Source organism: Ranitomeya imitator, chromosome 9, assembly GCF_032444005.1.
Source record: "Ranitomeya imitator isolate aRanImi1 chromosome 9, aRanImi1.pri, whole genome shotgun sequence".
NCBI classification, from domain to species: domain Eukaryota; kingdom Metazoa; phylum Chordata; class Amphibia; order Anura; family Dendrobatidae; genus Ranitomeya; species Ranitomeya imitator.
This window is the reverse complement of record NC_091290.1, coordinates 12,671,535-12,686,907: the sequence shown is the minus strand read 5'-3', so window position 1 is coordinate 12,686,907 and position 15,373 is coordinate 12,671,535. Positions and strand designations below refer to the sequence as shown.

Sequence of the window (15,373 nt, the reverse complement as noted above, 5' to 3'; positions counted from 1 at the left end):
CTATAGAAAGTGAATGGTGTTGTAGTGAGCGAGTGCCTCCACCAGTACTATAGACAGTGAATGGTGTGGTAGTGAGCGAGTGCCTCCACCAGTACTATAGACAGTGAATGGTGTGGTAGTGAGCGAGTGCCTCCACCAGTACTATAGACAGTGAATGGAGTGAGCGAGTGCCTCCACCAGTACTATAGACAGTGAATGGAGTGAGCGAGTGCCTCCACCAGTACTATAGACAGTGAATGGAGTGAGCGAGTGCCTCCACCAGTACTATAGACAGTGAATGGAGTGAGCGAGTGCCTCCACCAGTACTATAGACAGTGAATGGAGTGAGCGAGTGCCTCCACCAGTACTATAGACAGTGAATGGAGTGAGCGAGTGCCTCCACCAGTGCTATAGACAGTGAATGGAGTGAGCGAGTGCCTCCACCAGTACTATAGACAGTGAATGGAGTGAGCGAGTGCCTCCACCAGTACTATAGACAGTGAATGGAGTGAGCGAGTGCCTCCACCAGTACTATAGACAGTGAATGGAGTGAGCGAGTGCCTCCACCAGTGCTATAGACAGTGAATGGAGTGAGCGAGTGCCTCCACCAGTACTATAGACAGTGAATGGAGTGAGCGAGTGCCTACACCAATACTACAGCCATTACAATGCAGCTTTTCCTGGGGTGCAGATCACTACAGGACACTGAGCACTTGCAGGAAGATGCAGATTCCGTATTGTCCCAAGAGAAAGGGAATATGGCTGCCGTCACACTAGCAGTATTTGGTCAGTATTTTACATCATTATTTGTAGCCAAAACCAGGAGTGGAACAATCAGAGGAAAAGTATAATAGAAACATCTGCACCACTTCTGGATTTATCACCCACTCCTGGTTTTGGCTACAAATACTGATGTAAAATACTGACCAAATACTGATCGTGTGACGGCAGCCTCAGTGTGAGGAAAGTTTCCATCGGCTTCCAGGTTCTTTTATCTCCTTCTCACACCAGGTTCTGACATTTCAGCTGAACCAACGTGAAATTTGTGAGCAGAGAACACTGACATTTTAAAGGGGCGATTAAAAGTTTAGCGAAATAAGCGGCTTCAGTTAATCAATACATAAAGCCGCCATCTCACGTATCTGTCAGTCTGACATTTGGATTGACACAACCTCCGACATTCAGAAATGGAAAACAAGTCCAGACGCCCTAATGTGCCCTGTATAAATGTAGGATACTTACAGGGGCAGAGGAAAAGCCGCCGTGGACGAAACCTCCAGGAACCGCGGCTGACAGCCGCCCTTCCCCGGGGCTGTTCTGGGCAATGGCGGCTTGTGTCATAGATTTAGGGTGATGATGCAGCAGGAAACTCACCTATTTTGTGATCACATCTGACCACAGAAAGTCCGGTAATCGGAACAGATTCATTTCATGATATATCTTTTCTAGCTGGAGCTTATTCTCCTGATACAGAGCTATAAAACCTTTGTTTTCTATCACCATAAAGTTATACATCCGTCTTCCACTAGGGGGAGCAATGGAGCTTCTGCATACACATCAATGGGGCCTGTACACTAAGGTCAGCGAGAGCTCCCCCTAGTGGTGGCCGCAGGCAGTCAGAATATTAACAAGCATTTTACCATAATTAGGTTTTTCTGGCTTCGTGTGGTTTGGACCTTCTCTGGGTCCGGATCAGATACCAGATTCAAGCTCTTTTTGGTGCTGAAGACCAAATACTTTCCTGCAAAAATCATTAGTGAGATCAGGGAACGGTTGCACCTCACTTTGTCCACTACAGACCTCTGGTGACGTGCGGGATCCCATCTGCTGCAATGTTCTGCAGCTTTGGTTCTGATACATTTTTACCTTTTTCTCATTTTTACACATTTATCACGAATATGATGCTCATTTCCCAAGAATTTTATTTCATGGCGTCATCTGAAGTTTGCAACTTCTAAGGACAAAGCTCAATGTAGCTTCATGTCCTACTTTTGCAAAAAAAATGCATTATGGAAAATGTGGTTTGGCGATGACGTGTTCGTCCCCCGCACATCAGCCCCTCAGCAGAGCGCAGGATGGAGATGATTCAGCGACGTGACCCATGATGCTCCGCATCCAGGCTGCTACATGGTGCATTCAGTAACAGGATTAATGTCTGAGAAGCTACAGGGAAAAGTGTATATACAGCAAACATACACCAATACCAGCCGATGAGGTGCGCCTGTCCCCGACCCGATCAGCGCCATCATAAGAGACCCCCGAAAAGTGACCCCGACATTCCCGCCATGTCCGCTCCAGCCACATGCAGATGGCTATCCTCAGAAGAGAGTAAGCGGACACTGCAAGGATTGAAACCTTTGGCTTAAGGATTATTTGCAAAAAATAAAATTCATCCCCCATCTGTAGGCTGGAGGTTACTTGCGGATTTCTGGGGATCCAACCACGGACAGGAATAACGAGAGCTGCAACCTCGTCCTGAATGGAGCGAGCCCTGTGCTCAACAGCCCCATAGACCAGAATGGAGCGAGCGCTGTGCTCGACTGTCCCATAGACCGGAATGGAGCGAGCGCTGTGCTCAACAGTCCCATAGACCAGAATGGAGCGAGCGCTGTGCTCGACTGTCCCATAGACTGGAATGGAGCGAGCGCTGTGCTCAACAGTCCCATAGACAGGAATGGAGCGAGCACTGTGCTCGACAGTCCCGTAGACCGGAATGGAGCGAGCCCTGTGCTCGACAGTCCCATAGACCGGAATGGAGCGAGCGCTGTGCTCAACAGCCCCATAGACCAGAATGGAGCGAGCGCTGTGCTCGACATTCCCACAGACTGGAATGGAGTGAGCACTGTGCTCGACAGTCCCATAGACCAGAATGGAGCAAGTGCTGTGCTCAACAGCCCCATAGACCAGAATGGAGCGAGCGCTGTGCTCGACAGTCCCATAGACCGGAATGGAGCGAGTGCTGTGCTCAACAGCCTCATAGACCAGAATGGAGCGAGCGCTGTGCTCGACATTCCCATAGACCAGAATGGAGCGAGCGCTGTGCTCGACATTCCCATAGACCAGAATGGAGCAAGTGCTGTGCTCGACAGTCCCATAGACCAGAATGGAGCGAGCCCTGTGCTCGACAGTCCCATAGACCGGAATGGAGCGAGTGCTGTGCTCAACAGCCCCATAGACCAGAATGGAGCGAGCGCTGTGCTCGACATTCCCATAGACCAGAATGGAGCGAGCGCTGTGCTCGACATTCCCATAGACCAGAATGGAGCAAGTGCTGTGCTCAACAGTCCCATAGACCAGGATGGAGCGAGCGCTGTGCTCGTCAGTCCCATAGACCAGAATGGAGCAAGCACTGTGCCTGACAGTCCCATAGACCGGAATGGAGCGAGCGCTGTGCTCGTCAGTCCCATAGACAGGAATGGAGCAAGAGCGCTGTGCTCGACAGTCCCATAGACGGATGCTTGATAGTTGCAGTATTTGGCCCAGTTGGTTGGTAGTTGCAGTGTGGGAGAATATCATCATAGCCCCCCTGGGAAACATAACCCCCCTGTGGAGTGGAAAATCACTGTCGGCACTATATTGTAGTATTTTTGGGATACTGAATGGCAGTATTATTTACTCACTGGACACATATATGATGTGGACTCCATATGAGAGGATTGCTTGGCTAATGGATGGCGGTATCACTTGTATTATGTGGGCGCTATCTGGAACTACCATTTGGCTCCCTTATGGCGGTATTATTTAGACACTGTATTGTGTGGAATTAAGGGAGTATCATTTAGCAACTGTATAGCAGTATTATTTGCCCAGTAAAAGTCTGTGTGGCCCATATGAGAAATATTACTGTGCTTAAGTATTATTTGACTATTATATGGCGGTATTATTTTGACCATTTAATAGCTTTCTTGTGCGGTCTGTTGACATACTTTTGATTGCTTTATGTCGGTATTATTTGACCACTGAATAGCTTTATTGTGTGGTCTCTATGTGGAAGTATTTTTGACTACTATTTGGCGGTATTATTTAGCCATGAAATTGATGTATTATGTGGCTCCTATGTGGATGTATAATTTGGCTACTGTATGACGGTATTACTAAATAACTGTATAGTATGGCTCTCGTGTATTTTGGATACCGTCTGGCATTATTATGCGGTCAGTGGATAACTTTATTATTTTGGCGCCACGTGGAAGTCGTATTTGGCTACTGAGCGGTTGTACTATTTGGCATTATACCTATCGGAGGGTTCGGTTCCCTGAATTTCCATTATTTCCATTCTTATTTTTGCGAGATGGCGGTAACAACCTTTCCACCATACGACAAAAGACGCATCAGTCGCAAAATAAAAAAAAAATGAAGAAATGGACAAAAAAAAAAGGAGAACAATGAGACGTATCCCATAACTGCATTGGTATCTGCATGTGGCCCTATCTAGGGGCCACCGCCGTCCTGACAGCGGAATTGTCAGCAGGTATCGCTGCTGTGACTGGAGGTCAGGCTGCGACTTTACGGATGACGGCGCCGTCTCCAATCCTCCGCAATACAAGGACGGCGCTCCCATAATAATACCGCACTGTATATACACCGCCATATAACCGCGGAAGAGTTAACCTTTGCAATCCTAAAAGCTACGTGCAATGTAACGCAGCTCTCCATTTTCTCCCCCCAGGGATCCAGGGGGTTAATGAATAAGACAGCTGCAATATAACAGTCTTGTGAGCCTGGTGCCCTGGAGGGCTGGAGAGAAGTGAGCAGCTGTGCCTTTAAATACCATTTCCTTCTATTGTATTTGAATGGTCATCAGGAAAAAGGAAATGAAAGCAAAGGGGCTGAGCTAAGGCGGCGATGCTGCAAAGGGGACAGCAACCCGCTATATAAGTGACAGCGACACAGGCTTCCCTCTCAGACCTGCCCTTCTTGTACCAGGACGCCTCCATCTGCCAGGAATACAGATGTGGCTGCTCAGTGATGGAGACGGGCAAGCGGCCATCTCCATTGAGTGACACCGGCGCAGTCATTAGGGGACCCCGATCCATGGACTCGTGACGGCGGAATCCTCGATCGTGGCTCGGTGCAAAGAAGACAACGGGTCGTCGATTTGGATACTAAGGGGGGACGCACGGGAGAAGGCAAATGTCATCAGCCATAGAGCGGAAGAGCCTGGACCCTGCAGAGTAAGCACATGGGGCGGCGGGGGTTCTTATTGTTATAGCACATGGTGGGTGCGTAGGTGTCACCTTGACGTAGGACCCAGGTAACAGTTATGTGGGGGGCAGCCGGGATATAGAGGGTCGTTGGAGACTGGTTACAGCTATAGAGATGACTGACAAAACGAAAGATGGTGGGCAATGGTTTGCATTGGGGCTGCAGTACATTAAACGGGGCTGAGCGGGCAGTTTGAGGCGCGCAGAGAGAAGACTGGCGCGCTAGAGGCTGGAGTTTTGGCTTGACTTTTGCGCTACAAAATGCGTGAGCCCCAATATCATGTAAGATGAGACCCCAACAATGCCCACGATACATAGTAACCCATGGGATGCCAACACTGAACACAATGCAGGAGATTGATACATCGTGTTCCGTTTACAGGGTCGGGAGATGAGATGTAGCAGAGACTGATACTTAGGAGATTTATAAGACTATATTCACACATCAGTGTTTCAATGCCACAACCAGGAGCGTCTCCAAAACTCAGAACAAGTATCAGTCGTCCGCTCCGGGTCTTGGCATAGAAATCAATAAGAAATCAATAGAGGGGATTGCAGGTAAAACCTAGACGTCATCTTAAAAAGTCAAAGAGCTCAAATGAAAGGGTTAAAATGCAAACCCCCCCCTTGGCTGTATGCACGTTATTAACCCTGAATCGCCTGGCAGAAAGGTGATGTGTCAGACAGAAAGTAGTTGGGTTCTGGCATACAGCTTCATGGCCATTGAAAGTAGGAAAAATGGAACGCAAGAAAAATAGACGTACGGAGAAAAAAATAAAATAAAACTAAATGGAAAGAAAGAGAGAAAGAAAGAGAGAGAACAAGTTGAATATTATTGTAGGTAACAACTAATATAAATAGGAATACAAAACCAATATTCAATGCAACCAGTTGTTGGCCCATGCGTAAAACTTTACACATGGGCAAATACATTTTTGAACTTGAGAGCTGCCTACATTTTCTACAATTTTTTTCATAGATACATAGATAGTATTAGATACATGTATATGAAGGATTAGATAGTTATGACATAGAAAACATTGATTTACAACAGAGAGATAGATCTGCCAGATGTGTAATCAGGCTCGGACTGGCCGGTAGGAGGACAGGAGAATCCTCCGGTGGGCCGCCCCCCTCTTATATGAGCAGTGCTTGGCACAATATACATGAATCACTGTGTACAGACATTCAGCATCTTATTCATCTAACAATCCATCCAGTTCATTGTTATATAGATTTGTGATTGAGGATAATGTCACATTTGCAGGTAGCTGACAAGTGGGGCCCTGGAGTTGGTTAGTGGCGGCCCCTTGGCCCCCAGTCCGGCAGTCTGTAATGCCGTCATTCTAGTGGTCACTGTCCTTCCCATACATTTATGAAGCAGCTGAATAAACTTTTGAACATCTTATCAGCGGAGAACAGAACTTCATATTTTTGGTTTTTGCTGCTCCCATCGTTTCCTATCTTCCAAGCTGATGCATGACTGGGGCGGGGGGTGAGAACCAGGGGTGGTCTTTGCCTCTGGACCCCAATATCCCAGGCTCTGTGATTTAGATCTCAGGAGCCATCGGGATTTTAGTTTCTTCACTTATTTAGTGTATTGTTATTTCTTGTCCTGCCCTGTCCTGTAGGGAGATTGAGGACTCGTTGCCAAAGCCCTTCACAGATGACCGCTTTTAGTTGGGGGGCCATAGAGGCGGCCCCTTATAGTAACTGCCCTACCATGTAAAATGAGAAGCGGAGTGGCCCCATACGTTCTGAGGATCACTGCAACCAGTTCAATCATGCAACCCTGACTATAGTGGTTGGAGACCCCCTCCGATCTGACACTGGTGCCATACTTTAGTACCACTATGCTACATACAACTTAGGGGAATGGTCGTAGCCACATGCACGCTCAGTTCAGCAGAGTGCGCATGTGTTCTTCATAGGGAGAGTGGTGTACGCTGCTGCCAGAGACCTCTACTGATGGCCTACAGTGCACAAACACTCCCGGGGGGTAAGTCAATATTCTGTACCCCAGTATTAGTCAGGAAGACCCCAGGGTAGAGGTGAGACATTTAGTGGCTGTTTGGAATTATTCTTAAAAAGTGAAAGTTTCTTGCCAATATCGTCAGTCCTCCATAAATGGGTTCTTACTAGATTCCTCCCTGAGGTCAGGATGCAGAGCGGACGCCATGTGTTCCTCCATCGGGCCACGTGCTTTACTCGTCTTGCTCTTTGGATCGGTGAATTTTGTTTGGGGGATAGGAAGTTCTCCGATGGCTTCAGGAATAGGACGCTCACTGGCCCATTAGGTAAAGAAATATTGGAGCCACACTATTGTGCTAAAATTCCCAAGTGTGGGTGGTGCAGTGTGCACGCGGCCATTCTGCCCCCGGTGGGTGACCTTCATCCAGAGGTGACAGCCACTTGGTGGTCCTCACCGCTAATGACTTCTCCTTGGCAGGTGATACAGAAGGATGTGGGAAGACGCCATACAATGTCCACACACCGTGACCTCTGTGAATATTTATTCCCGACAGTGAGCCCGTGGATGAAGTCCTGCAGATCCCACCCTCACTACTGACATGTGGGGGTTGCCAGCAAAATATTGGGGACCGCTACTTCCTAAAGGCCATCGACCAATATTGGCACGAGGACTGTCTAAGCTGTGACCTGTGTGGATGCCGCTTAGGGGAAGTCGGGAGGAGACTTTACTACAAATTAGGACGCAAGTTGTGCCGGAGAGATTACTTAAGGTAGAGAAAATGGTTTACATTCTGTATACCGTCATCATACATTGTAGAGCACAACCGATATACTGTATGATTGTAATGCCCATCATCCCACATTGTAGAGTCATTTTACATTGTACAGCCCATCATCATCCCCCATTGTACAGCCCATCATCCCCCATTGTACAGCCCATCATCATCCCACATTGTACAGCCCATCATCATCCCACATTGTACAGCCCATCATCCTATACTGTACAATCCATCATCATCACACATTGTACAGCCCATCATCCCACATTGTACAGCCCATCATCACACATTGTACAGCCCATCATCATCCCACATTGTACAGCCCATCATCCCCCATTGTACAGCCCATCATCCTATATTGTACAATCCATCATCATCCCCCATTGTACAGCCCATCATCCCCCATTGTACAGCCCATCATCACACATTGTACAGCCCATCATCACACATTGTACAGCCCATCATTTCACATTGTACAGCCCATCATCCCACATTATACAGTTCATCATCACACATTGTACAGCCCATCATCCCCCATTGTACAGCCCATTATCCCACATTGTGCAGCCCATCATCACACATTGTGCTGTCCATCATCCCACATTGTACAGCCCGTCATCTCACATTATACAGTTCATCATCTTACATTGTACAGCCCATCATCACACATTGTACAGCCCATCATTTCACATTGTACAGCCCATCATCACACATTGTACAGCCCATCATCACACATTGCACAGCCTATTATCCCACATTGTGCAGCCCATCACACATTGTGCTGTCCATCATCCCACATTGCACAGCCCGTCATCTCACATTATACAGTTCATCATCTTACTGGGTACAGCCCATCACCCCCCAATGTACAGCCCATCATCCTATATTGTACAATCCAACATCATCGCACATTGTACAGCCCATCATCCCCCATTGTACAGCCCATCATCCCCCATTGTACAGCCCATCATCACACATTGTACAGCCCATCATCACACATTGTACAGCCCATCATTTCACATTGTACAGCCCATCATCCCACATTATACAGTTCATCATCACACATTGTACAGCCCATCATCCCCCATTGTACAGCCCATTATCCCACATTGTGCAGCCCATCATCACACATTGTGCTGTCCATCATCCCACATTGTACAGCCCGTCATCTCACATTATACAGTTCATCATCTTACATTGTACAGCCCATCATCACACATTGTACAGCCCATCATTTCACATTGTACAGCCCATCATCACACATTGTACAGCCCATCATCACACATTGCACAGCCTATTATCCCACATTGTGCAGCCCATCACACATTGTGCTGTCCATCATCCCACATTGCACAGCCCGTCATCTCACATTATACAGTTCATCATCTTACTGGGTACAGCCCATCACCCCCCAATGTACAGCCCATCATCCTATATTGTACAATCCAACATCATCGCACATTGTACAGCCCATCATCCCCCATTGTACAGCCCATCATCCCCCATTGTACAGCCCATCATCACACATTGTACAGCCCATCATCACACATTGTACAGCCCATCATTTCACATTGTACAGCCCATCATCCCACATTATACAGTTCATCATCACACATTGTACAGCCCATCATCCCCCATTGTACAGCCCATTATCCCACATTGTGCAGCCCATCATCACACATTGTGCTGTCCATCATCCCACATTGTACAGCCCGTCATCTCACATTATACAGTTCATCATCTTACATTGTACAGCCCATCATCACACATTGTACAGCCCATCATTTCACATTGTACAGCCCATCATCACACATTGTACAGCCCATCATCACACATTGCACAGCCTATTATCCCACATTGTGCAGCCCATCACACATTGTGCTGTCCATCATCCCACATTGCACAGCCCGTCATCTCACATTATACAGTTCATCATCTTACTGGGTACAGCCCATCACCCCCCAATGTACAGCCCATCATCCTATATTGTACAATCCAACATCATCGCACATTGTACAGCCCATCATCCCCCATTGTACAGCCCATCATCCCACATTGTGCTGTCCATCATCCCACATTGTACAGCCCGTCATCCCACATTATACAGTTCATCATCTTACATTGTACAGCCCATCATTTCACATTGTACAGCCCATCATCCCCCATCGTACAGCCCGTCTGCCATCCCCCCATTGTACAGCCCATCATCCCCCCATCATACAGCCCGTCATCCCCCCATCGTACAGTCCGTTATCACAAATTGTATCATCCATTGGACCGTTCCCATGGTGGCCGCCGTGACTCATCATTTTGTGCTGCCCCTATCTGTACCCTGTCTGTGATTCTATTTCCAGGCTTTTTGGCCAGGACGGTCTGTGCGCCTCATGTGACAAGAGGATCCGAGCCTACGAAATGACCATGCGGGTGAAGGACAAAGTCTACCACCTGGAGTGCTTCAAGTGCGCGGCTTGTCAGAAACATTTCTGCGTCGGTGACCGTTACCTGCTCATCAACTCGGACATTGTGTGCGAACAGGACATCTACGAATGGACCAAACTGAACGGGATGATGTAGCATCGGCCGGACCCTCCGAGTACATCACACTATGACATTCACAACTGACATGGAGTTACTTAGGTGGTCTCGGCCAGCGCAGTCACAGGATGGTCCGACTTCAGGCCTCACCATGGTGCTTCTACAGTGACTAGAACGGGGCAATATATTTGGGTGGATTGTGGAAAACCTACCAGCTACTGAAAACCCATGTGACACCGGTGCCAGGCTATGCTGCAATTCTTGGCAGCGACTGGAAGAATAATTTGTAAATATCATTGGCCGATGCCGGATAATCTATGCAATACAAATGTCTCCGTCCTTAGTCTCCACTTTTTGATTTTTAACATTAATCTTTCTTTGTTGTTGAAGGGTCAATGACCATGTAAACGTAACTGACATGCTACTTCCTGCGTGGAATGGTGTATACAGTATATACAGTATTCTCCGAAGCTCCAGGGTGAGGGAAACCACTGACCTCATGGATATTGCATTACAGAACGTTAGGCTCACATTTGCACAGAATGCAGAATTATGTCTTAATACTCCATAGCTGCACTCACTATTCTGCTGGTGCAGTCACTGTGTACATACATTACATTACTGATCCTGAGTTACATCCTGTATTATATTCCAGAGCTGCACTCACTATTCTGCTGGTGCAGTCACTGTGTACATACATTACATTACTGATCCTGAGTTACATCCTGTATTATACTCCAGAGTTGCACTCACTATTCTGCTGGTGCAGTCACTGTGTACATACATTACATTACTGATCCTGAGTTACATCCTGTATTATACCCCAGAGCTGCACTCACTATTTTGCTGGTGCAGTCACTGTGTACATACATTACATTACTGATCCTGAGTTACATCCTGTATTATACCCCAGAGCTGCACTCACTATTCTGCTGGTGCAGTCACTGTGTACATACATTACATTACTGATCCTGAGTTACATCCTGTATTATATTCCAGAGCTGCACTCACTATTCTGCTGGTGCAGTCACTGTGTACATACATTACATTACTGATCCTGAGTTACATCCTGTATTATACCCCAGAGCTGCACTCACTATTCTGCTGGTGCAGTCACTGTGTACATACATTACATTACTGATCCTGAGTTACCTCCTGTATTATACTCCAGAGCTGCACTCACTATTCTGCTGGTGCAGTCACTGTGTACATACATTACATTACTGATCCTGAGTTACATCCTGTATTATACCCCAGAGCTGCACTCACTATTCTGCTGGTGCAGTCACTGTGTACATACATTACATTACTGATCCTGAGTTACATCCTGTGTTATACCCCAGAGCTGCACTCACTATTCTGCTGGTGCAGTCACTGTGTACATACATTACATTACTGATCCTGAGTTACCTCCTGTATTATACTCCAGAGCTGCACTCACTATTCTGCTGGTGCAGTCACTGTGTACATACATTACATTACTGATCCTGAGTTACATTCTGCTGGTGCAGGCACTATGTGCATAGGATCAGTAATGTAATGTAATGTATGTACACAGTGACTGCATCAGCAGAATAGTGAGTGCAGCTCTGGGGTATAATACAGGAGATAACTCAGGGTGGGTAATGTAATGTATGTACACAGTGACTGCACCAGCAGAATAGTGAGTGCAGCTCTGGGGTATAATACAGGATAAGTAATGCATTTACAAAGTTACCGACTTTTTACCTAGATGAATTCTATGGATGTTGGTAGCGGATTCTCAGGTGGACATAAAAAGTAAATAGGAAACAACATAAATACTTTTAGATTCTGGAATAACAGGGCAAACTTATAATGTGTTATGCATCTGACACAGCTCGGTACAATGTGTGCCGCCATATGATGCCGCCATATAATACAGTGCACATTAAAACATATGATCACTGTATTATGGATCTGTAATTCGTCAATATGAATGAGGCCGGACCCTGCTAGGACAAGGAGCAGAACCAAATACTAAGTGAAATGTGATGTATTGTTTTGTGCCAGCAGACAATTTACTGAATGATGTGTAAATGTAATAATGTTATTTTCTGTGAGTCGGGTATAAATTCTCGTCTCCTTTCAGTATCCTGTGTCCTAACTGTCCTAATAGATTATTTCCCCAATTTAATGACATCGTACATAAAAGAAGCAATACTCACCTCTCCGTGTCCCCGGAGCAGTGGGAATCCGGGCAGTGTGGGTCCACGAGTGCAGGGGGATCAGTGAGAATAAGGATCGTTCATCATGTTTAAAGGGGTTGTCCACTCCTATTAATGAAAAAAAAAATCACCTATCGATCGCACTCATCCTGTATGAATGATCATGCAACTACTGCAGCCGATGAATGGCCAGATCTGCAGCATCCGTTTCCAGTTTTATACACATGTGACCTCTGCAGCCAATCACTGGCTGCAGCGTTCATATGCCTGGGATATGCCATAGAGCATCAATATCTGATCGGTTGGTGGCATCCCCACCTATTAGATATTGAAAACCTATCCTAAGAATAGGCCATCAATATAAAAGTCCCAGACAACCCCTTTAAATTAATGTATTTGGGGCTAAAAAAAAAAAATCTGATTTTTTATTTTTTCCCTGCACATTCAACTTTGATGTGGTCTATGGTAATAAAACAGCTGAGTGGAAGTCAGAAAAAGATAAGAGTTACAAAGTCTCCTGCCAGACCATGGAAGGAGCTCACTGACGGATTTTCAGTTAGCCCATTCTGCATCCAGCAATAGACAGTGCAACATGGAGACTGTAAAAGGCAAACGGTGTAAAAATGGTTAATGAAAGCCAATTAAAAAAATGATTTTTAGCCACCAATACATGAATTTAAGCAACAATAACAAATATTCTCTCCAAAGGTCGACGACCCCTTTAATAACATCACTAGTTAGCATTAGTGGGGATCCGATGCTGCACAGTCCTCGCTTCTAGGGTTTAGATGTTTTTGCATTGTAGTAAAAGATGTCATCTCAGTAAAATACTTACTGATTGTGGGGTCCGCCTGACTGGACCCTTGCCCATGTTATAACAGTTTGAATGATAGGGGTCTCACCTGTAGGACCCCCCACTGACTATTTTATACCTATTCGCCCCATACACATGCACACTGGGCTCAGCACATCGTGTTTTCAATGGGGAGAGGTGAAGAAGTCGCTAACAGCTAATAAGAAGATGGGTCATATTGAAATCCAACAGCCCGATCCTTTTTTCGCTCGAAGAGTAAACACCCCATAAAAATTAGATGACTCTATGGTGGCACTGAAATCTGCAGATTTGGTTGGCATTTATATAAAGTAAATGGCCTCCTCTGACTCTGTGTCCGGAGACATTACGCTACACTCTCTCAGACACTATGGAAAACATGATGCAAGCGTGAACATAGCCGTAAAAATGACCTGTCACATACCATAAATATGCAATTTTTGTTACCCAGTGTAAATCCCGCTCTTCTCCTGAATCCAGCGATGTTGTTCTTTTGTTCCTACGCCTCTCCATTCCTGAGATATAGCCCTCTTTTACCTGTATATAAATCTTGCCTTTTTAGCCAACTGGGCGTGACCCTTAACACCTTTCTTGAGTATCACACCCTCTTGTATATACAGGGAACAAAGGGCCATATCTCGGGAACGGAGAGGCGTAGGAACAAAAGAAAAATATCATCGGATTCAGGAGAACAGTGGCGTTTACACCAGATAAAGCAAAAATACAAATTTGAGGCAAATAACTTTTTTTAAATTCCCTATTCCAGTATGATCGACGGGCAGTGGACACTGGTCACCATGAGTCTGTGAGAGGTGACATATATGCATGGACATCAATGCTGCCAGTATCAACCTCACATCAAAGTGCTCTAGAGATCCAGTGATAGTAATGTGGTGAGATCAGAAGAGACTGCTGTCTGCCAGGATTCGGCCCCGGCAGCTTATCAAACCCAGGCTTCACTTCTGGCTGATACTTGATCACTGCACTCATTGCCTCCTAAGATCGCTGATACTTACAGATCATTTGGAATGATAGCAGCAGCAGGAGAGGAGTGTGCTGAGGTTCCTGGAGACAGTGACCTATACTCATCAGAAGATATTTCAGTGGAGGAATGGGTAGAAGGAGAGCGTCAGTAAGTATGAGGGAGTGTTACAGCAGCACAGAGTATTTTTGGACAAGAGGCCCGACTAGCGATGATTGCGCTGGGTCCTGGAGCATCAGAGGACCCTATAAAATGAGACCAATATTATAAAATGACCCTGTTACCATTGTTTTTAAATTTGCAGCCAAGAACCTCAAGTGCCTCCCCACCACCACCCCAATTTTGGGCACCAATGTGCCAATACATTTAACTTTGTGCCATGTTTTCCTTAAACACAGGAATGTACATGTATACTATATCTCATCGAGGTGCAGTCTGATGTTCTGTTCCTCCCCCATGCTGTACACTGCAGCTCTGTTTGTTTTTATTAGGGTTATTCCCATCTTAACAGACGAATATTGTCGGACAGTGCTTTAAAAAATAACTACTTTTGCAATTTACTGGTTTTTAAAATTTGCAGCCGTTCTTGAGATATTAACATTTTTCTTTTTGTTTACAGTTCAATTCCTAGGAAACCTACCACCGCTGCTAAAGAGTAGAACATGTGCAGCGCTCACAAGCTCTTTTTTAGACAGCTTGTAAGCACTGCTCTGAAGCTGGCCGGGATTAGTAGGTAGCAGCTGTAGTGCAGCGGGGTTGGTGCAGTGTGACAGACAGGCAGTGACCACAGGAGAGTTCAAAACAAAGTGTCTTTAATGTCCAACGTATTCACAAATGGAAAACAAATGGTATCCTCTAGATCGCAGCCAGGAAACAACACCGTCCGTATCCGAGACCGGTTGCTG

General features: G+C 46.1%; 1 protein-coding gene across 1 annotated transcript; it reads left to right on the top strand.

Moving 5' to 3' along the window:
- The first annotated feature begins 4,881 nt into the window (after positions 1-4,881).
- Positions 4,882-12,580, top strand: LMO2 (LIM domain only 2). Its single transcript, XM_069740479.1, has 3 exons — positions 4,882-5,153; positions 7,709-7,924; positions 10,288-12,580. The coding sequence occupies exons 1-3, from the start codon at positions 5,113-5,115 to the stop codon at positions 10,505-10,507; spliced, it is 477 nt and encodes a 158-aa protein (XP_069596580.1). The 5' UTR covers positions 4,882-5,112; the 3' UTR covers positions 10,508-12,580.
- Positions 12,581-15,373: the final 2,793 nt, after the last annotated feature.